Consider the following 22217-nt stretch of genomic DNA (forward strand, 5'->3'; position numbering starts at 1 on the left):
CCATACCCGTTAGAACTCATTCCTCCTTCTCCAGCTTTCTGTTGTTAAAGATTTGCCTATTCTGGGTGTTTCACATAAATGGAACCTAATTAAGTGGCCTTTCACGACTGGCGTCTCTTACTTGGCCTAAAGTCTTCAAGATTCACCCATGTTACAGTGTGCATCAGTGCTTCATTCCTTTTTTTTGACAAATAACATTCCATTGTATGGATATGTCACACTTTATTCAGCCATTTGGGTTGCTGCCACTTTTAGCGATTCTGAATAATCCTGCTGTGAAATCATGTGCAGGATTTTTGTGTGGACATGTGTTTTCGCTTCTTTTGGGTATAGACCTAGGAGTGGAATTGCTGGGCCATATGGTAATTCTTTGTTTAAAATTTTGAGGAACTACCAAACTTTTTTAAAGCAGCTGCACTGTTTTACATCCCTACCAGCAAGGTTTCAGAGTCCCATTTCTTCATATCCTTACCACACTTTTTAAAAAAGAATTGAGATGAAGTTTATGTAACACAAAATTAACCATTTTAAAGTGTACAGCTCAGTGGCTTTCCGTACATGTACAATGTTGTGTGACCATCACCTGTGTCAAGTTCCAAAACAGTTTCATTGCCCTGAGAGAAAACCTTGTACCTGTGAAGCCGTCACTCCCCGTGATTATCTGTTTGTGGTTATAGCCATTCTGGTGGGTGGGAAGGGGCGTCTCACTGTGGGTTTGATTTGCATTTCCCTGATAACTTTTCATGTACTTCTTGGCATTTGCATATCCATTTTGGAGAAGTATCTATTCTGTACATGTTCTTTGCCCAATTTTTAAACTGGTTATTTGCTTTTTTGTTGTTGATTTGTAAGAGTTCTTTATGTATGCCGGATGCAGGTCCCTTATCCGACATATGATCCCTTCCTGATGGTGTGTTTGTTACCTAACAACCCATGTACAGAGGAGTGGGGCTGGGCCCACGGGGCGGAAAAAAGGCTGTGGCTTTGCCAGGCTCTGTGCTGCCTGGGATGTCAGGGAGGGAGCGGGTGGTGAGCTGCATCCTTCAGTGGGGCATCCCTCCACACACTTGTTTGCTCCTCCTGCAGGTTGAAATGTTCCTTCTTGCCTACGCGGTGTGCCACACCATCCAGGTGTACCGGCTCTCCAAGTACGGCACTGAGGAGTTCCTCACCATCTACCCTACCGACCCACCCAGGGACTGGCCAGTGGTGACCCTGATCGCCGAGGATGATCGGCACTACAACATCCCTGTCCGAGTGTGTGAGGAGACGAGTCTGTGAGACACACTCAGACGGCCCGGCAATGCGGCCAAGGTGCGCGGGCAGCTCCTCGGCTTGGGCCTCGGGCCTGCGGGTCCCTGAGAATGACCTCACAGGACACTTGGGCCCTGAGAGCCAAGCTGGACTGGGATTTCTGAAGAGTAGCTTTTAATAATAAGAATTAACTAAGTTTTCCCCCTCATCTGTGATGCAGTATGTTTCAGTGGAGAACTTCAGAGCACACCTGTTGAAAGGTGCAGACTGCATCTCCGTAAAACAAACACTTTTGTATCAGAGGAGACTCATTTTGGAGAGGAATTTGTTCTTTATATCTCAAATCAAAAGCCTCTCTAATAGTAAGCTGGCTTTCAAATTTTTTTTTTTTAAAGATAGTAGTTGTTTGTTGTTTTGGTGGTAACGGGTCTGTGCCGTGCCCTTCTTCCTGTGCAGGCTCCTCACGTGGTAGAATTCTGGGCCAGTCATAACATCCTCCGATAGTCTCACTGAAAGCGGTTTGGATTTACATATTGAAGCTATTCTAAGTGGATTATCTAATAGAAGATTAAGAATTGGGTCCAAAAGTGAGTTATTTCAAGGCTGGAGAAGTTGCTGCTGGAGGAGGCAGTGGCACCAGGAAATCCTTGCTCTGCAGGAACATGACAGGTGCCTGAGGTGGCGGACACACCGGGTCTGGTGGCTGGTGAGGCGGTGCGTGGTTGGTGGGCCGGTGCTGCTTGTGGTTGGTTGATCTCTAGAGTCGGGGGCTGTTCGTTATTCTCCAGTTCCACAGGGTCACCACTTTATAGTCAGAACAGGGCTCAGATCCACCTGCTTTTCTAGAGGAAGCCAAGGCCAGATGACTCAGGCACTCACCTGCGTTCAGAGATGGCGGTGAGCTGGATCCAGGTCTTTCTGTGCCCTGTTTTTTTGAGCGTGCTTTTGTTGCCAAATTCATGTAACTCATCTGCCGGCAGGGGATGAGTAACAGCAGAGTGCCTAAGGTTTTTCATGAGTAAGTTTAAACAGAAGCATGTCCTCAAACCAAGTGCAAAAGCATGGCTGAGCTGTGTCTGCCCTATTTGGTTTGGGAGGCCTGGGGGAGGCAGCGTTCCCAGGCGAGAGTGACTGCCTGCATGGTCATGAGCTAGGGTGGTGCCGGGGAGTGGGGCAGGGCAGCTGAGCTGAGCATGCTCTGCACTGGGGCCTGAATCGTCCAGTGGGGCATGGACTGCAGACACTGTTCCCAGGAACCAGATAGGTCACTCTTCAGGACTGTATCAGCAGCACCTGAACTGGTTCAGTATTTGTGGAGGTGATGTTACCCTGAAAGTACCGAGTTTATCTTATAATAATTAAAATCTTCATTTGGTCCAATTTAATACAGTTTATAAGCTATCTGATCTGTTTTTTGCCCCCAGAGGGGCAAACCTTTTGTGCAAATGTAAGTTTTGCTTTCACTTAAAAATTAAAACTCTTGGTTGAGAAAACTCAGAGGACACATAAAACTATGCAGGCTGTTACACTAGTATTTTTCCCGTTACCTCATCAATAATAGTCACCACATCTTGGTAGGTACTTACTCATTAGAGTGTTTGGATCAAATTTTGCTCTAAATGTGTGTGAATGTGTTAGAGAGGCTTTGTTTTTTTTACTGTGAAATGCAGTGGTGCCTGAAATAAAGAGGCACCCAGAAGCCAAATGAAAGTAATAATAATGACTTCTTGTTGACTTTGATGCTTCACTTTATGTAACTTCATTTTTATGTAACTTACAACAGGAAATGCCTTCCATTCATTCTTGAACTTTTTAAAAGCATAGCTTCAAATTTTTAGGTTGTATAAGGCAGTAGGGGTCTGTGTCCATCCAGCCGTTGGTTCATAACCACTGTTGAATTTAATAATACCAATGATCATCTGTCTTTGCATTTTGAGAAGGTTCCTTTCTATCCCAGAGTTTATTACAAGTGTTCAGCAGTTTGGACCCTTTGGTCTTGGCAGAAAGGTAATGTCTGCCTTACGCAGGCTTGATTTAGACCTTTGAGTTCATTTAAAGTACATTAAGCCTAAAAGAATTTCCCTGCAACAAGTTCCATGGAATTAACACCACTTCTTCAGAACTTTTTCTGGTTTCCCTCCTCACCTGCTGAGCTACTTCTGTGTTTACAGCATCCACTGATCTCACTCACACCCGGAACAGCGACAGCGGCGGCTGAGCACAAGAGGCCCGCGCGTGGTCTGTCACTCATGATCTAGGCTTGGTGGCATTGGATCTGAAATGTCGGTTCCTCTTGCTTGGAAGGCAGCACATCTGAAAATGGTTTAAATGCACAGACCAGGATCCAGCCTGCTCTCTTCGTATGGCCGCTGATACTTTGTGCTGTTGTGTGTGCAGTTAGTGATGGGTGAAAGTTTCCTTTGTGGAAAACAGACCACTGCCTTTGTAGCCTTCTATTATTCTTTTTTCCTCCAATTCTGGAGCTTATCAGGTAAAAGCTCAGGCCACGTGAATCTAACACCTCTGTCAGAAAACACATTTGTAGGTTTCTGCGTGCTTGTTTTGGTGATTGTTTGTCTGTTTTCCAAGGCTGTGTTATTCCTCTTGCGCTCTTCACTCCAAGGTGCTGTTTTACCCAAGAGTCCATGGTCTGCTTTTTGAAGAGCTTCCAGATAATGACGGTCGGGTGCTGTCTCGCCTTTGGTGACCTGGCACTCCTACCATCGCACCTGGAGACAGGACTCAGACCGACTTTCTGGCTTTGTCTTCTTTTTGGTGTTAAAATAAAGTTTGATTGCTTTCTCTTTCTTAAGCAAGGCTTTGCAGAGACACTCCCCCTTTGAAAGTGAGAAAGTATTTTCCTAAGTATAAACCTCCAGGGAATCTTACTTGTAGGCATACATAAAAATACATAAATGCCTTTTTAAAAAGTTCTGTGACTACTTAAAAACAATAAAAAGGAAGCCCTCAATGTGTGTGAGGTGCTGAGTCTGACATGTATGTGTAAGTTGTAGAATCCCCAGAGTTGAGCAAAGGCAGGGCCCAAGTTCAAGTAATTTTAAAATCACCTGAGGAACCGTAAGAAGTGAACTGAAGAAGGAATTGATTTTAGATTAAAAATGCCTTTTAGAAACAAAGCAACAGATGCCTGACAGACCTCCTTGGCTTAAGTTATAAAAGGCTAAAAATTTGAACCAATGGAAGGACTTCTGTGTGTGTGGCTACAAATTCCTTTTTCTAAAGTTTAGGTCCCCTGTTAAACAGAAGTAGAATATGTAATGCTTGACTCTTGGGAAACCACCTTGATGATCTCTTCTGAGAGGCTGGGGAGACCAGGGAGCTAGGGCTGAGTTAGGTAGTGAGAAAAGACACAGGCAACTGACGGTTAATACTTGTGTGATCCAGTTACTAACTTGGAGCCATGGAAAGCACAAAACTAAAGTGGTTTGGCTGCCCCTGCCCGGGTAGCAGTAGCAATAGGAAGAAAGTAGGCTCGGCCGTGACTAGAAGTGGGTGTGTGTGTATGAACGTGTCTGCTCGCTGGTGTGCAGTTACACCGTGACACTCTGTTGTGTGCCAGGCCTCACAGCCTGAGACCCAGTCACATTTGGGAGGGTGGTGGGAGCTGTCCCATTTGCAGTTTTTTTCATTGTAAATTGAAATTTATTACTGGGACTGGTGGGATGGGTTAGTAGGTATTACTAAACTGTACAGAGTGGTCATTAAGCCTGGAAATAATAGGTTAATTGTATCGAAGTATCATAGCGATAAACCATTTATTATGTTCTCTCTGTTCCCAAGCCTTATGGCCACCTGTATATTTCAATATTTTGTAAGCTCATGAATAGCTCATTAATAGTAAGGGAGAGCATTGACTAGAGTTTTATCTCATTCTTGTCGATTCCTTGGGTGTAGGTGTGGGTCAGGAATGAAGTCGCCAGAACACAGGTCATCCAGGGAAAGGATACAGGACTGGAAATAACCACAGCCTTGGCAGTCGTTTTCCCGGTAACCGGGGGTGGTTGAGCTTAATTCTGAGCTTCAGAATAATTTTTTGTACTTAATTTTAATAGCTTTTATGTAATGAAAAAATGCCTTGATTTATATTCTCATAAATGGTGCTAAAATATGGTACCCATTACAGGAGCCAGAGCAATGCATGGTAATGTGGGAATTTTGAGGACTTTGATATGGGAACAAAGCCAAAATGAATGTATTTAATGAACTCCCTTCCCATTTTCATTGTCTGTAGAAATGTTTTGGTACCGTTACCTGCATCTTAGCAGCTTCTGACTCTCTTGTGAATTGGGAGAGGATGATGACCCACCTTCTACCTGTGGTAGTGGTGTCCCCTCCCTGTCGGCCGGGCTGTGAAGGGAGGACAGCTGGGAACATGGTGTGAACCTGGCCCGCTCGTCTTGGCTTGTTTAGCAGAGTGTCCTGTTTACACTGTAAAATGTCAGCATTTGTCAAAAACTTCGCCTACTCTGCAAACCGTGCCCCCAGGGCTCCTGTCAGTTTGGGGTCTTGCTTCCCACCTGCACCCTCGGCCGGACACCTGGCCCCAGGGTGTGAGTTCCCTGGGTGAGGTGTTGAGTCTTCGTCTTCATGGTCAGAGGCAGAGCCAACTCAGGTTTTGCTGTTGGTCACCTACAGCAAACCCAGCCGCTGAGGACTGTAAAAATAATAACTAAAAATAAACTGAGAAAATAAAAGCTCAGAAGCCTGGTTGTGTTGCTCTGGTTAAATGCCTGACTTTGAGGACTTGGGAGATTTTGGTTCAGTGCATTAACTTGCCAGCACCCCCAAGACAGGCGTATGATGGTGTTGGACCCACTTAAAGTGATCCCCCCAAATTAGGTGTGTGGTTCTGGGCTTGGGTCTGAATTCAGTAGCAGTCCCGTCACTGGCTGCTCACCACTCGGATGAGCTCGGGCCAGTCACTCCGCTTCCTGACAACTCAGTCCTCGTCTCCACCACCAGCTGTCCCCAGTGGGAGTCAGGGTGGGGGCGAAGTGAGACACCAGCACATAACAAGGCTTCGAGGAAGATCCTTTGGGCCTGCAAAGTGGGGCTGCTGCTATGGTCCACACCAGCCTTGCCGTGTGCTTGCTGAGGAGAGGCCCGCGGTGTACACTGCTCCCAGGTGTTCGAGAACCAACCAGACTATGGAAGCGCCCCCAGAAGTGTGATAGCGTTGCATATGAATCAGACTGCCCCTGAAAGATGTTAATGACCTGGAGAAGGAGGAGACAGTGGGCTTTCAAAGGTATTCTTGGGGTTAGGGCAAGAAGTTTTAGCCAACAGTGAGCTGCCCTCCTGTGAGTCAAAGAACTGAGTCTCGGCAAAATGGGGCTGGGCTTCTGAAAACCCCCCTGCTGATGGGCCAGGCATCCAGAGGGCAGCGCTGGGCTGGTGGCGGGCAGCCGAGGGATGACCTGTGCTAGCCAGCCGCAGTGAGCTGGTGCCTGCCTTCATGGCCTTGTTGGACTGGGTGAATAAACAAAATGTCTGCTACAAATACACTTGCCCATCGTCTTGTCTGCACTCGGTGCTCTCCTCAGTTCCCAGGGCAGCGTTTCTGGCATTTCTCCTCCATGGTGAGTCTAGAGGAAGCCAGGGACCCCGGCTGTGGGTCCTCAGGAAGCCCTTAGGATCAAATGATCAAGAAAAGACAAGCCATGTTACATGTGTGTAAATGAGACTGTTTATACAGTACATTCCCACCTCCCATCTCCCAGCTGCCTTGCTGGAAATCTGAGCGTTTTTTTCTGTGGGTTCTCTCAGTTGTTTGTCTTCCCTCCTCACTCCTACCCCTGTCTCGTCTGGGCTCTGTGTGAGTGGCCTGGTAATGACCTTCTGACCTGCTGGGTCTGGTGGGTTCATTCCAGACTTTGAGCCCCCAGCACAGCCCTGGGGACAAAGCCGATTCGGCCCTTGGGCGGAAGAGCCTGGGGTGGCGCTCCCCGCGAGCTCCCTAGGGCTGAGTGAGGATTTTTTTTTGCTCTTCCCTCCAGTTTGGGATCTTGCTTCCCACCTGCACCCTCGGCCGGACCCTGCAGCCTGGCCCTGTGACCTCTCACCAGATGGCTGAGAGGTCTGGTGACAGTGGTGTGACTACCCTTCATTCTCTGTTACAATTTAGAAAATGTATTAAAGCCAAGTACAGTGTCTTCCAGTACCCCGTAGTGCCACCTCCCCAGATGGAGACCCGGAATGCACTTTATGGAAGGTGAAGTGCTGTCAGGCTGTGCTGTGCCCCTCATTCCGGAGATGGCACTCCTTGCGATGTCGGAAAGAATGCAGAGGAGATAAAAAGCAAACACGCCATGGAAGTTGTTGATACTCTCGGAGGTCACATCCTAATTGTACAAGGTGGTGAGAAACTGTGATGCACTCTAAGGTTTAAAAAAAAAACCTTCAGAAAATATTATATAATTAACACCAAGTACTTCCATTTTTCTCAATTATAAGCAGTGCTGTAAGGCACCTCCTCGTTCATGAATCTTCTCACGCATCTCCAGACTGACCATGTTTAAGGCTCTTGATACGTATTTCCAACCTTCCCTCCGAAAAGTTGCAGGAAGTTCTCCTTCACCAGCAGGTGCTGCAGGGCCTGCTGCATTGTCCCCTGGGTGACACTAGGGATAATTTAATTTTAAGCTTTGACCACCTGGCAAGAAAAAGAGTTTGGAAAGGAAGAAAGATGTGTAGTTTTAAATGGCTTTTGATTCTAGTAATAAGTGGGGAGCATTTATCCTCAGTGCTCTGGGTTTGGTGGTATCTCTTTCCTGCATGGCCTTTTCATGTTCTTTGCCCATGACATTAGCCTCTTTCCCTTGTTGAGGGTGAACTTGAGGCATCTTGCTAGATTGTCCTCTGAAGAGGTACCACTGAGTGACAACATTTCCCCTGCAGAGCGGGAGGGCCGGTTTCGCTAGGCTCTTGCCAGTGCTGAGCTCTGCCAAACTTTGGTCTTTGCTGAGTTGATAGCTGGACTTTCAGTTTGCGTTCCTTCACTTGAGCAAGGCGAGGCATGTTTTCCTTGGGAGAAGCCATTCGTGGGTCATTTTCTGGGAACCATCTGCTCGCTTCCTTTACACATCTGTTACTACAGTGTCTAACTAGACCGTTGTATGTGAGAATACTTTTGGTTCTTCCATATGTATTTTACAGGGAGATGATCCCTTTTGGTGGCAAAGGCAAGTGACAAGGACTGGCTCGGGTGATCTTAGTTCACGGAGAGCATGACCATAGTGATAAGAAGAGGGGGTTGGAGATGAGAAGGATGCAGGGAAGAAGGTGATTGTGCAGGTGACCTGGGGTCAGAGTATGTTCAGGGGCGGAAGGTGTGAATGCCTTCATTGATTCACCAGAGTGTCTGTTCTGGGCAGGCAAGGTGCCAACATCAGGGCTGTAGGGAGAGCTGGCCCAGCCCTCCCCTTCCCTTCCCCCCGGCCCTCCCAGGCCCTCTCTACACCTCCCCATGTTGGGCCTCACATGCATGTGTGACAGACGAGCTGAACCCGGAGTGAAACCGCTGATCACTCACTGCCCCATCCGGAGCAGGAGGAAGGGTGGAGGGTGGAAGATCTTTCTCCTGACAGTTGCCGTCGTACACCAGCATGCCTCCCTGGGCCTGCCCAGCGCTCAGCTCTCATTCTGTTGTTCTCACATGGGGTGCTTCCAGGGATCCGGAGACCTCTGCCCCCAGCTCGGCAGTTTCTGTGAAGTGGCTGATGGTCCCACCCCGACCCACCACTTCCTCCTTTGCAGCTCCAAGAATCCAGTGTTATTACCCCCAGGTTCTTCTGAGCCCCACTCACCCGCTAGGGATGTAAGACAAACCCCAGGTCAGCTTGTTTATCTGTGTGGCCCGGGCCTGATTCATGGGGAAGACCTCTGCCCTGACAAACGTGGTGTGTGTCACCACCCTGGTGTCCCCTCCTGTGACTCTCCCGTCAAATTTGACAGGGGAGTCAGACACCTGTCCACCGAGTGCCCACCACTGCAGGGGCCCGTTTCAAGCTCTCTGGGTGTCTCCTGAAGAGCCCTGTCATTAGGTTTAAGGCATTGAGGGACCCCACCCCAACCCCACACACATGTACACACTCCCCCCAAGGAGGAGACAGGCTTGGTGTAGCTCTGCAAAGAAACCATCTCTACAAATTCTCTTTTGAAAAATATCTACTCTTGGTCCTTTGATTCCCTCAGCGTGGGTGAGGTGTGAAAGAGTGCACAGGTTCTGGAATGGGGCGAGGCATTAAGACGCTTGGAGCAGGAGGCTGGGGCACTGCCAGGAGTCCCTGTTTTGTGTCACTGCTTCTCATTGGGTGTTTCCATCCTCCTTCCAGCTGGGCCCTTGTTTACTACATGTATCCCTGACTCAGCCTGGTGCCCACCTGTGTAAGTGCAGAGTCCTCCTTGCAGCAGCCCAGTGCCTGGAGTGAGAGGAAGGACCAGCCTGGAAGAGCAGGGTGAGGTGTGCGGTGGGAGGAGGCGGACAGGCTGCTGGGAACGGTTGTGCAGGCTGTGCACTGCAAAGCTCTAGGTGTCATTCACATCGTGGTCCAGGAGTACACATGAGCTTGGGAAGGAGAACCATTCTGGAGCCATTTTTGGCATCTAGGCCTTAGGTGACCAGGAGCACCTGAACTAAACCAGTGGGACGAAAGAGGGTGCAGAGGGAGGGAGAGAAGTGAGAGATGCTGGGAGCGAGAACTGACAAGGTCAGTGACTTGACTGAGGGAGAGGTGGCACATGGCGTAGGCTGGTGTCCGGGCGGGTGCTAATGTGACTCATCTAGCTGGAGAGGGGTGGAAGTCTGCGGGGGGCAGGGCTTAAGGCTGAGATGTTGGGAGGTGACTGGACTGCAGTTCTGGAACAAGTCAGGGCAGGAAAAACAGCCCTGGGGATCCCCAGTGTATATTTGGAATTGGAAACAGGCCCAGATTAGGTCACCCAGGAGCATGTAAACTAGGTTCCCAACTAAGGTGGGAGCAGGCCTGGGGTGGGGGTGGGCAGGTGGAGTCTTTTTTAAAGAAGGTGGAATTAAATAGCAACACAGCTGTAGGGTGAGGAAGGCCACTGGAATCTGGGCAGTGGCAGCATTTGGGGGAAAGGCGGAAAGAAGAACAGAGCTGAGCTGGGACGCGGTGCTGCCAGGCACCGGGGAGAAATCCCTTTTTGACTCCGTCACGCGTGAACATGGGAGCATCTCTCCTAACAGGGCCCCGGGGGCTGACCATAGCCGGCTTTCCTCAGCTACTTGTCTTTAGAGCAAGAGAGCCTGGTACACGAGTCAGAGGAAAGAATTCTAGGTGTGTGGTATAATGTGAAGTTTGATAATAATTATTCTATTTGTTCATTCTCTTTTGGTCTTTGGATCCAAAGGTTCTGAACCCAAAGTTAGACTGGCCTTTGTTTTGTTTTGTAAAAGCTCTAGTAGTTTTTCTTTGCTGAAAGGAGCCCGGCGGTAGAGTTGGTGGCTGGGGTGCTCCCAAGCTGCCTGGGAGCCTGGCGGACGTGCACCCCCGCCTTTGTGCACCGCCGTTGACGGCTCTGCAAATCCTGACATCGCAGCGGAGGGGAGCTAGAAAAGATCTTGTTCTAGCGCAGAGGAGGCAGATCCAGAGGCATCCGATAACCTGCCTGGCTCACAGCTAATAAGAAGCAGAGATAGAATGAGGACTCACAGCTGCTGACTTTTTTCCTTTTGTGCAAAGACCAGTGTGTTGAACTGTGAAGTGGTATTTACTGGCTTGCATTGTCCAGTAGGGAGCCTGGAGCTTGCTGGGGGCATATAAGAACATAAACAATGCCAATATGCCCTTCACCCCAGCATTGCCTTTCAAAGTGTTGAAAAGGAAAACTTAGAACAGGGCTTAGTTTTCTCCTTGATATTAACTTAAAAACCCATTCAGTTGTATCTATGAATGTATTTAAACTACTTACCGCAAGGTGAAACCTTTCAGTAGTTTACCACCATTGTATAAGGTGTGGATGTGGGTGGTTTAGGACAATTCATAAATAGGCAGAGTAGAGACAGGTGTTTCAAAACCATGAACCAGCTTGTGGTTTACTTTAACATCTTCTTGATTAAAAGCCCTCAGCCCTCAGAAATGAAGACAAATATGAACACTGAAAGTCTTCTGCAATGTGTGAGGAAGGGGGCAGTGGGCAGGCCGCTGGGAACGGTTGTGCAGGCTGTGCACTGCAGAACTCTAGGAGGGGTCATTTACATTGTTGTCCAGGTGGACACACGAGCGTGGAGAAGGGAAACTGTTTTGGAGGCTTCAGTAGCATCCAGGCCCTAGGTGAACAGGAGCCCTGGAGCTAAGCCAGTGGGAATACAGAAGATGCAGAGGGAGGGATGGAAGTGAGAGAAACTAGAGGGGAGGACTGATGGGGGTTAGTGTGACAGTGAGGGATGGGTGTGTCATGGAGGAGGTTTCTGGGAGGATGAGCATGTGATTCATCTGGGGTGGCAGGAGAAAGTGTGGGGAGGGTGCAGATTTGCTGACAATGTCTGGGCCAGTACAGCTCCACACCCTACCTCATAGCCAAGCAGGAAGACCTCTAAGACTTCAAAATCATGTGGTATTAGAGGCAGTAAGAGGGCAGCATGGCAGAGGTAGTACTGCCACTGGCATTTTAACTCAGACATGTCCTGAAGCAGGAAAGCGAACACGCGGTCAGAAGCAGGTCAGTAGCATGCTTACATCCTTGTTGATTTCAGGTATGTAAAAAAACACATTCTCTATATAATCTCTCATAGGAGGTTAAAAAAAAATGAGAGCCATCATTCTTTGAGGTCAAGACATTATAGCTGAAAAAACAGTAATGCTTTTCACATAAAGACTGATAAGAGCAAGTCTCTCAGATGTGGGCAGGTGGGGTTTTACATGCTGTACCTCTTACTTTCCTAAAGCCAGGCTGTCTGGATCTCCATTCTAGAAGCGGTGGGGAGAAGCTGGGCCTCAGAGAAGAACTTTCAGTATTGCTGTAGTTGTGGGAAGTAAAAATCCATTTTAATACAGAATAAAATTTGAAGAAATGGCTCATGTTTAAATAAGACAGGGAGTTTGGGGAAATATCCCAGTGGCTAGAGGTTTTAGCTACCAAGGCAAAGGGGGAAATTTTAATGTCTCATGTACGTTTGACAAAAAAGGGAAATTGTAGTCAGAATTAGGAAACCATATAATTTGGGGCATGTAAACAGACTAATGGTTAGAACAAGAAAATCAAGAAACTAAAAACAATTTCAATCATATGCCAACCATCTAAGCTTTACTTAAAGTAAAATTAAAATATGAAAGCTGTTTGACAATATATGAGCACAAATTCCTCCTCCTCCAAAAAATTCCAAAAAAGAAAAGCATATATAAATGCTCTTAACAATGCAAAAACTTACATCTATGAAATACATACACAGCATTTAAATGCAGCGTATATTTTATACTGACCTCTGCAGTCAATTTTAATGAAGGCTGTACAAATATTTTAATGTGATTGGCTTTAACAGTTTAAACTAAACCCACAGTTTTGACGTGAAACCAAAAAGCCTGTAAGCTGACAGCCACAGCTCACGTAGAATAATGAGTCCCAGGAGACTTAATTTTGTTTTAAAAAAAAAATTCTGGATCACTGCTAATGTTCAGATCTGAAAGAAAGAATGAGGTAATTTTATTTCTCCATTGCAGGATCCCGTACCATGTTGTAAATCCCAGATCCTACACAGACTGTTAGACCAGGAAGGAGCCTTGGCAATAATGACTGGACCCTCTCGATGTACAGGTGGCCGCCGTGAGGCCAGAGAGGTGTGAGTGACGCTGAAGTTCTCCTTGTATGAACTAGCACAGGCTTGTCGCTGCTGAACAGGAGCCCCCGTGTGGCTCTGTCAAGGTTTCTGAAGCCCCGCGACGAGCTTCTTGCTCTTTCCAGCTTCAGATATTTGCCCTTTCCATACACTACGAAGCAAACCGAATGTGGTGTGGGTCGAAGGAGCAGTGTGTTTGCCCATAGGCCTTGTGGGTGTGGGGGAGTGGCCTGCTTCCCGGTGACTGGGCCACGCCTCGGGTGCTGGGTGCCTGGCGTTGAGGTACCGTGTACCTCCTTTGTTCATCCAGAGTGGCTTGAACTTTGCTTTCAGTATCAGGTTCATCCAAACAGTGGGTCCCCCATGTCTGTGGCCCCACACTTCACGGAACCAGAATCCACCTGGCTGTAGTGGTCCCCACTCCCAAGTCACCATTTCTTGTCCCTGGTTCACAGATGGACAACATCTGCCTCTAAACCTCACAGTAACGACCAGTCTCTGTACATCACTGAGTCTCCACGAAGCCATAGGGCGAGTGGTGCATCTCCCCACTGTAACCTAAGGAAACCACGTATTCTTCTGGAGAGAGAAAGGGTTCCTAGGTCTTGTGCGCTTTTGTTTACGTATACGGACTGTAGAAGCCAAGTCTTTAGTGAAGTGCACTTTAAGTTACATCTCCTAACTTAAAAAGAGGCACCAAATAAACATGTGCTGAATCTGTGGGTAGCTGACAGCCATCTATAAAAGTGCATAGATCTTACAGTCGTTCAGAGACCCTGGTTGATTGCAAATGAAGCAGAGAAAAAATTATCCTGGAACCACTTGGACTTGGCAGAGATGATTAAAAAAAAAAAAAAAGACTTTGGAGGTGCACCTTTGATGAGCTGCTTTGCCACAGCGAATAGTTCTAACCTCCCCTCGGGAGAAGAAAGTGAAGTCAACTTACAGCAAGATCTTACCACCTCCCCTTCACTGTTTTCCCTTTTTGAGATCAGACAGTAAACACTATAATTTGTTACACCTTTCCTGACTTCGGCGTTGGGTGTGGGTTGATTACGTAATTACACGTCTCACATTTTGCACACTTAGGTAGTTCATTTTAGACTTTTAACCTGTAAAAGGGTAGGAGCAGGGCCTTTTGGTCTATTTTTCTTCAGATTTTCTCTACATCCTGTTTTATGTGTGGTTAGATCAGCTGATGAGTCACGTGGTGTTTTGCTGCTTCAAAGGCCAGAAATAGAGACTCCAAGTAACCACACAGAGGACCATCTTGAATGTTTACCAAACACGTTGCTCAAAAACATGCTTTTCTACGGTTCAAATGCTTTTTATGAAAGAGCTCTGTGAGGGCTGTGCCTGAGGCTGTGTCTCGGAAGGCAGGTGGGAGCCTGGTTTCAGGGAATCGGCTGCACATGCAACGCAGACCTCTAAACACTTACAGATCGCCACGTGCTACAAAGCCTTGCTCATTGCAATTTTGGTTCTCTATATGCATAAAGGTCAGGACTTAGCACATAAAAGGACCGAGCATTGCTTTGATTGATGAAGACTTCATCCTAAGTTAGGAGGGCAGCTCGCCTGCAAAGTAGGAAGCCAGAAACCCTGGCTGGTGGGTACATACCAGCTCATGCTGTCCTGGGCACTGGTCTGCTGAGATATTCAGAAATAGAAGGATTCTTGAATACAAGAAAATGTTTCTCAAAGTAATCATTTAATTACAACAACAGTACTACTTTCTCAGTCTTTCCCCCACTTCAGTTTGAAGAAGGAAAAAAAAATCCAGTCAGAGAGCTACTGAGTCTTTAAATGGGTATGTTTCTGGAAACTAAGGGCACAAAACAGCTGACCTCCCCCTGCCCCTTCCAGATGATTCCCAAGTGAGGAGGAGTTAGGAGGGTCAGTCGGTGTTAACTCTTTTACATCTAGCTCTAAAGTTATCATTGAGTAAGTTCTGGTGTCTGGGGACTGCGGGAGAGGCAGGAAAAGGCTGCATGTGGGGACCACCGAGCTGGGCCCCGGCTGGAGAGCACCCTGGCGTCTGGCTTGATGGACCATCTTGAGTCTGGACCTCCCTCCTTGTGGGCCTCCTGCCCACTGCGCCTGCAATGGTTATTTATTGCAAGGACTCAGGAGTGAAAAAGAAAGTGCTTTTACTACCGTAACGAAATCTCCTTAGCCATCCAATATACCCTACAGCAAAGCCAGAAGTTTCTGTTTCTGAGTATCAGCCGTCCCAGGCAGTTTCAGAGCCAGACCACCTGGTACTGCTAAAATACAAAGCAAAACATACATGCAAATCAGAGAAGATGACCTTTGGGCACAAGACCAGCCAAACCTGGGCAGCGAGGGGGTGTGGCTGATGTCAACCTGTGGCCTTTGTGCCCAAAGTAAGGAATCCCAAGCAGGTGAGGGTTTCCGGCCAACGTGCAAACCTCGCCACACGCCGAGCCACATGGCCGGCAGGTCCTGCCCAATCACATCTTTCCTGGAGCCAGCCCGGCCTGCTTCCTCCTGCTCAGATCTTGGTGTCTCACTGATGCCAGTGGCACCGAGGTCCCGCTCATTGTGGGCAGAGCCCACGGCAGCTGCGTGGAGAATGAGAAAGCAAAGAGCGGCCTGCTTTGACACAACCAGCTGCTCTGACCTGAGCTGGCCCAGAGAAGACCCCCGGGTTGGAAAGACCTCTCTGAATGGCCCAAACTCACTTCTCAGCATCTAAATAAAAGCAGCTTCATGCTCCCGTGGTTTTAGATTGTGTGTGTCTACAAGGCACCGGTCCACACTGAGAAAGTCATGGCTGGTCTTTGCATAGTCCTTGGCCTGAGGCTTTCACAGAAATCCTGAGTGACTTGCAAGAGAAAAGGAACCTGTGTCGGGGGAAGGTTTCTTTGGTCGATGAAGTCCAAGGGGTGCCCCCCCATCACCCTGAAAAGTGGGAAGGAGAAGGGCCCCCCCCCTCCCCAGCCCGTGCCGAAGAACCTGCCGGCGGTGGGGTTTGCTTTAGAAGTTAAGGTGTGTGCTTGTCAGGCCGGCGGGTTTTAGCAGCACAAGCCAACGAAGGAACTGTGTCAGGGGAGCGTGTACTTCAGGAAGAAAGGTCTTGGACACGGGCGTCCTGCAGAGTCACAGCTCCATCGTGGCGGTCTGGGTCTGGGCTTGCGGCCCGTGTTTTCCCAAACTAGCAAAATACCATGGCCCACGAATCTTCACCCTGAAAGTGCCTCTGATGTCAGAATGCCCTCTTCTAGTTGCATAAGGAGCCTGGGGGGTCTTTCCTCGATTTTGAGGGAAGGAATTTGCTTTTTCAATTTGCTCTTTAAGCTCCAACCCCACAAGCATGAAATACTAATCACACATGTTAAAAAATACTGCTGTTTAATTTTCTAGTCATGTACTTTAAAAAAGCTGATACAATTAGATTTTTCCCCCATCCTCTCAGATCTGCCCCTGAAACACCCCAAAGTTATGCATCTTAATTTTCTGCATATATATATATGACAAATTGCTCACAGGAAGCACATGGGGATTTGTCCAGACATGTGAATGGACCCTGTGATGTTCATGGCTGACTCCAAGCCCTTACATTCTTTTTTTTCTATGAGGGACGATATGATTACACAGCACTGAAAGCAATAAATGCAAAAGGCTTGACTTTTTCCTTCTTTTTGCTCTTCTAGCATGTATGTCCATTCCCACGATAGTCTACACCACCTGACCCATTTAAACCCCTGTTACTCATAGTGAAAAATAGTTCTCTTGTCATTTACTGACCCTTAGATTTATATACAAATGACAGACTGTAAAACTGCTACAAACAAGATACAACATCCATGGATACAATACGTTTTCAACTGCAGGTACCTTGAGCACACGAGCAATCACCGTATTGTATTAGAGACATTTTATTGAAAATGCGAAAATAGGAAATGTATTATAGCCTAAAATAAATTACATAACATATACAGTATATATTTATATCTTTAAAATATTTTTTTTTGTGTTTAGGTTCTTTCAGTCTAGGAATTTTGACTAAATCAAGAATTTAGTGAACTGTGTCCATAATTTTTTAAAGAAAAAAACCCGCTTTCCAAAACTTAGAAAAATAGACTGCACTAAATGGATTTCAAATGTATCATTTCAGGGAGTATCACATAGTGATTTTGCTATGGTTTATAAAATGTCTTGCTTTCTCGTGTGGCGTAAAAGGGGAATACAGTACACTCGGAATTACCTGTACCGCATGGTGAGGACTAAGAATGGCAGGACCAGGTCATAAATCTACTTCCCAAGTGACGATTCGGCAACCTGGCATTAGAATGCTAGATTATGACTTAAAGCTTCAGTTCCCTTTAAAAACTAACATGTAAAAGTTAGAATGCTCCGTTTCACTTGCTCTAGTGCCATCTTCAGGAAAGGTGAGTGAAAAGCAAGCCTTCTGGGAAAGTCATGCCCAAGGACGCTGCGATGGGGAGATGCGCTTTTGTGACACCTTGAACAAGGCAGCTCACGTATGTACATGGCGGTGCGGGAAAGTGCGCGCACACTCAAATCTAGGAAAAATGTGAGGTGAGACGCTATCATTTGCATGTATCAGTTCGCTGCTCCCACGGCACCTCAAACCTTCCCATGGGAGATGATTTCCATCTGTCCGTCCGTCCAGTGTGTTCACAGATCCATTCCTGAGCAGGAACGGCCACTCTGGGCTGCAGCCTGGTGCTGCCCTCCGCACGCGTGTCACAGACGGTTTGTGCCTCCACGGTGGGAGGTTGCTGGCTTACATCTCTTTGCACAGCCATGTTACTGGGAAGCCAATCAAAGAAAGCCGAGTTGTCACCTGTTGATTCTTAAGAGTGATGCAAGGGACAGGGTGAGTCTGTGGCCTGCTGGGCAGTGGTGGCCAAGGGGTGTGCCGTGGTCCTTTGGTTCCAAGTGGAGACTGTCCGAGGGAGGGGAGACAACGTAGACTACCAGGCAGCTATGTCTTTGGGGTTTTCACGAAGCGGGGGCATGAAGTCAATTGTTCTGTTTCCACAAAGCAGTGGCAAGCCCATTCTGCAGGCCCCCACATCAGCGTGAGCATACCCAGTATGCCAGCGTGTCTGTGAAACCTTTGAATCAAGGTCTCTTGCGTTACCAAAACAAAAAACCAAAAACAAAACCGGAAAAAAACACGACAGGAGAGCAGATGACGCCGAAGTGTCACCTTAGCTGTCCCTGCAGCGCCTCATTCGTTCTCCCTCATCTCCACAATGTCTGTCCCTTCCTCTGCTGGAGGTATGTCCGTCATCGCCGAGTCCTCCCCCTCGGCGGCCGACTCGGTCTCCATCTTCTTTTTCTAGACCAGAGAAGACTCATCAGCGTGGGGCTGGGACAGGGGCACGTTGCAGCAGAGCCAAGAGCAGGGAGAGGCCACAGGGTCTCAGGGGACCCCTTGTTTATGGTTGGGGTGACCTTGCTGATGCTGCATCTCAGTCAGCTCTTCCTTTCGGTGGGGTTACCTGGCTGTCGGCCATGCTTGGACTGGGAGAGGCACTCAGGGATCCCGTCTCCCACTTCCGGGCTGTCAGCTGATGGAGGCCTACCTCTGCCCAACCACGGCACTTCCCTGCAGTCCCTCCCGATGGTGGCTCTGCCCTCCCCTCCCCTCCTCCTCCTCAGGTGCAGACATGACTCCTTATACCTGGGGCAGGTGTGCGGTTTTGTCCCCATATCTCACCTGTTTCCGGTAGACGTAGCACGCTGCTATGGCGACCATAGTGGATTCTCCCACAAACCCTGCAAGGAGGGAGCCCACACCCAGGGTGGCTCCATGGACCCTGGGGATGAGAACACAGGGGACATTCGTCTGTTAAAGCCGTGCTGAGGCATAGTCAAGTCAAAACCCAGCTGAAACTCAGGAAAGGGGTGGACAACAGGGGGACGGGACAATTGCATTAGAGATCTGATGGTGAGGGCTGCACCTGAGAAACGGTCCACCTGAGTGCGGGGGGGGGGCCTGGAACTCCAAGCCCAGCCAACTCCCACCCCAGCTCCAGGCCTCAGCTCAGCACTGCTGGGGGCAGGGGAGGTGGGCTTGTCCCCCGGCTCGTGGGCCCAAAGCATCTCGCCCCTCCTCTCCGTGTAGTGAGGTTTTCCTAGTTGTGGGGCTGACTATGCCCCTTCCTAGGAGACCGGAGCCCCTGAGGACAAAGGCGGCACCTTTGCTCCCTTGTGTTTGTCCCTTCCGGTTCTGCCACACCGTGGTAGATGCTCAGTGAACACTGTGTGGAAGCCGGACGAGAAAGTACTCTTCTGGAATGGATCTCAGCAGCCTCCCCCCCGGTGCCCAGGCAGAGAAGCAAGGTATCACTCTGCATTTCTAAGCTGGGGACATGCTTGGGGAGTTCAGGGGAAAAAGCAGATTTAACTTCTGGACAGAACTCGGACACAGCAGCAGGAGCACAGCCCCAGCCCCCAGCGATGTACCCCAGCCCCTGGCGACGCACCCCAGCCCCCCGGCGACGTACCCCAGGTAGGGCAGGACAACGAGGCTGGCGATGAGGACGACGATCCGCAGCACGGAGCTGGGGGCCAGGACGAAGGTCTTCTTCAGGGTCATCAGCCACCCGGTGAGATGGGCCCTCACAGTGACTGATGGGAGAGCCAAGGACTGGTCAGCGACATCCTGCCTCTCCCTGACTTGCACCTCTCGCCCTGTCTCCCCTGCAGCAGACCCAAGGTCCCGGGGCAGCCGGCTGGGGCCCAGGCCCTGCTGCTGTTGCCCTGAGTCGGTCACCTCATCTTACTGGGGAGGGGCTTCTGATGCCACCTCTGGGCCTGGGGGAGGCCTGTCCCCACCTCGGCTCCCCCATCATAGCCCTTTGTGTCCAGACAGCAGGTTGAGGGCCACTCCCCACCATGACCACCATCTCCCAGTGGGGGTGGGGAGATGGGAGAGCTGCTACTCTGGCCACCCCCACCTCGGCCCAGCCTCAAGTGCTGATCCCGCCTGTCTAGAAAACTCAGAGAAAAGCGGTAACTTGATTGTGGTCCATTTTGATTCTGGGAGTTGAGAAGCTGGACCAGAAGCCAGGTCTTTCCGGCCCACAGGCTGGGGGAGGTGTGGAGGGGAGAGGCGTGGGGGCAGAAAAGGGGCCTGTCTCACTTCCCTGTCTCCTCCTCCGCCTCCTGACCACTGGTCTACGGCCACCTCGCCCATTTTGGTATTTCATAAAGACTTGCAGAGTGCTCTGTATCCCCCATCTCCCCATCCTGACGTGTGAGCTTGGGGAGGCCAGGCAGGGCACAGGCCAGCACTGAGGCGGGGCTCAGTGGCTGGTGTGTGAAGTACTAAATGGCTGGTTTGGGGGCACAGACACCCTTGGCAAATGTTTAGGTTTGATCTAAACTTGGAAGGGGTTTAAGGAAGTGGAAGGCCTCTAAGAAAAAAATGCTGCCTGTTTGATTTGTTTCTCAAACTTTCAATCCACTGGATAATGTCTTTGCATCTTTTTAATCCACTGTGAATTAAAAAAAAAACCCATTTTTTGTTTGGGACAGGGCTGCAAACATTTCTAAAGAAAGAAGACTGGATAGGGCCTGCGGGTAAATAGGAATTTTCCTCTCATTCTGTTTTCCTTTACCTGGAACCGGGAAAAAGGAGAAGATGCGCAAAGGAACCACACAGAGTTCCGCAAAGGCAAAGTCCACGCCGATGATGTCTATCAAAATTTTCTCAGACACGTTGGGGGTCCAGAACATCACAAAACAGAGCTGGGAGAAAGACAGGAGGCAGGGTTACTAGGAAAGGCATACATGCGTGAAATGAGACAGTCAGGTAGTACGTGACCCCTGAGGAGCTGGGCCGATGCGGGGCTGGCACCCCAGTCCTTGAGCTGCCACCACTTGCTCTGTTCTTACCTGACAACACAGGCACTGGCCCATTCGCCACACCTGCCCAGGAGGGAGCCCAGCAGATGGGCAGGCATCCAAGTGGGTAATCGGGCCAGTGTGGAAGGCTTACCTAGGCTGTTGGACAGCTCAGTTAGTTCAGGGTGAACGCGTGTATTAATGTAGTTTTTACAACTTTAACCAAAAAATAAAAAGTGACCTGAAAGCATCTGGATGCTTGCAGAACTGCACTGAATCAGCACACCTACTGAAAGAAGGAAATGATAACATCTGGATAAATGAAAGGCCTGGAAGCTTTTCAAGGTCTAGTTAAGAGAAGAAGAGACAAAAGCCACAAAATTTGGAACTTGGGAAAGCAGATGGGTAAACCAGTTTAACAAACTCAAGAAACTAGAATCCTAAACTGACAGGGGAAAGTGGAGCTGTCTCCTGCCCTTCCCTTCCCCACCCATCAGAGAATGTGGCCACAGGTCCTTCTAGAAGTGGGGGTGAAGGCAGGCTGTGGAAAGTCTAGTTAATAAGCCGCTCGTCCACAGTTCCCCTTGCACAGCTGGTGGCTGTGCCTCCCCGAACTTACTGGAGTTTAGTCTCTGAATAAAGTAAAACCAGCATGGTTGAGGGCAGAATTACTGCACAGGAAACAGAGGGATTAAGGGAAGGATGACATGTCGAATGTTTGGTCTTCTTCCTCTATTCAGCTCCAGAACACGGGAAGGCAGTTGAGTCCCCTGACAGGCAGGAAACCCAGAGTGATCGCTGAGGAATCTGACCCACCAAGAGAGAAGACCCCAAGTTCCTAAAAACTGGAGGCTCCTGACAAAGCAGCCCCACCAGCCCAGCCATCAGTGAGGCCCACACAGGGATATAAACCTCACCCACATGTGCACAGCTGCCAGCTGGCTTCTAGTGCCCCGCCTATAAAAACGAGGAGACAACCAGGGATCACCAGGCTTTGAGGAAGAACTCTAATATGAAGAGGCTAAAACAAAGAGGGAAAAAAACCCCAGAGGAAACAGACAACGACAAGAGACAGAGTGGGAGGGAGGGGAAGGGAGAGGAAAGGAGAGAAAGAGGAGGAAAACCTTTGCCCAGTGATAGTCTCAGTGACGAGAGAAGACACTACCCGTGAAACAGGAACTGAATGGAAGTGTTACAAAAAGGACATTTCAAAGAACAGGAAAGAAGTTCTGGGAATTAAAAAACAATTAAGGCAGAAATGAAAAATTCACTAAATGACAGGTAAAGTTGATGAAGT

General features: G+C 48.8%; 2 protein-coding genes across 11 annotated transcripts in view; one reads left to right on the forward strand and one right to left on the reverse strand.

Annotated features, from left to right (window-relative positions):
- OTULIN (OTU deubiquitinase with linear linkage specificity) overlaps positions 1–22217 on the forward strand; it is a 61833-nt gene that overhangs the window by 25805 nt on the left and 13811 nt on the right. For 4 of the 10 annotated variants that reach the window (XM_064479595.1, XM_031443365.2, XM_064479597.1 and 1 more), the window contains one exon: positions 1087–5982. The exons of 1 other annotated variant lie outside the window; for it this stretch is intronic. In XM_064479595.1, the coding sequence (XP_064335665.1) occupies positions 1087–1281 (195 nt within the window). In that variant the 3' untranslated portion in view covers positions 1282–5982. Of the gene's footprint in view, positions 1–1086; positions 5983–9608; positions 19704–22217 lie in introns of those variants that run through there. 5 more of the 10 variants (XR_010378034.1, XR_004133812.2, XM_064479588.1 and 2 more) reach the window with 5 other exon arrangements.
- ANKH (ANKH inorganic pyrophosphate transport regulator) overlaps positions 16431–22217 on the reverse strand; it is a 130389-nt gene continuing 124602 nt past the window's right edge. Inside the window, exons 9-12 of the mRNA XM_010981973.3 lie at positions 20695–20824; positions 19579–19702; positions 18789–18888; positions 16431–18407 (exon numbers count right to left, since the gene is read on the reverse strand). Coding sequence (XP_010980275.1) covers positions 18297–18407; positions 18789–18888; positions 19579–19702; positions 20695–20824 — 465 coding nt within the window. The 3' untranslated portion in view covers positions 16431–18296. The remainder of the gene's footprint in view (positions 18408–18788; positions 18889–19578; positions 19703–20694; positions 20825–22217) is intronic.

The sequence above is a fragment of the Camelus dromedarius genome, chromosome 3 (assembly GCF_036321535.1).
Source record: "Camelus dromedarius isolate mCamDro1 chromosome 3, mCamDro1.pat, whole genome shotgun sequence".
Lineage (NCBI taxonomy): Eukaryota > Metazoa > Chordata > Mammalia > Artiodactyla > Camelidae > Camelus > Camelus dromedarius.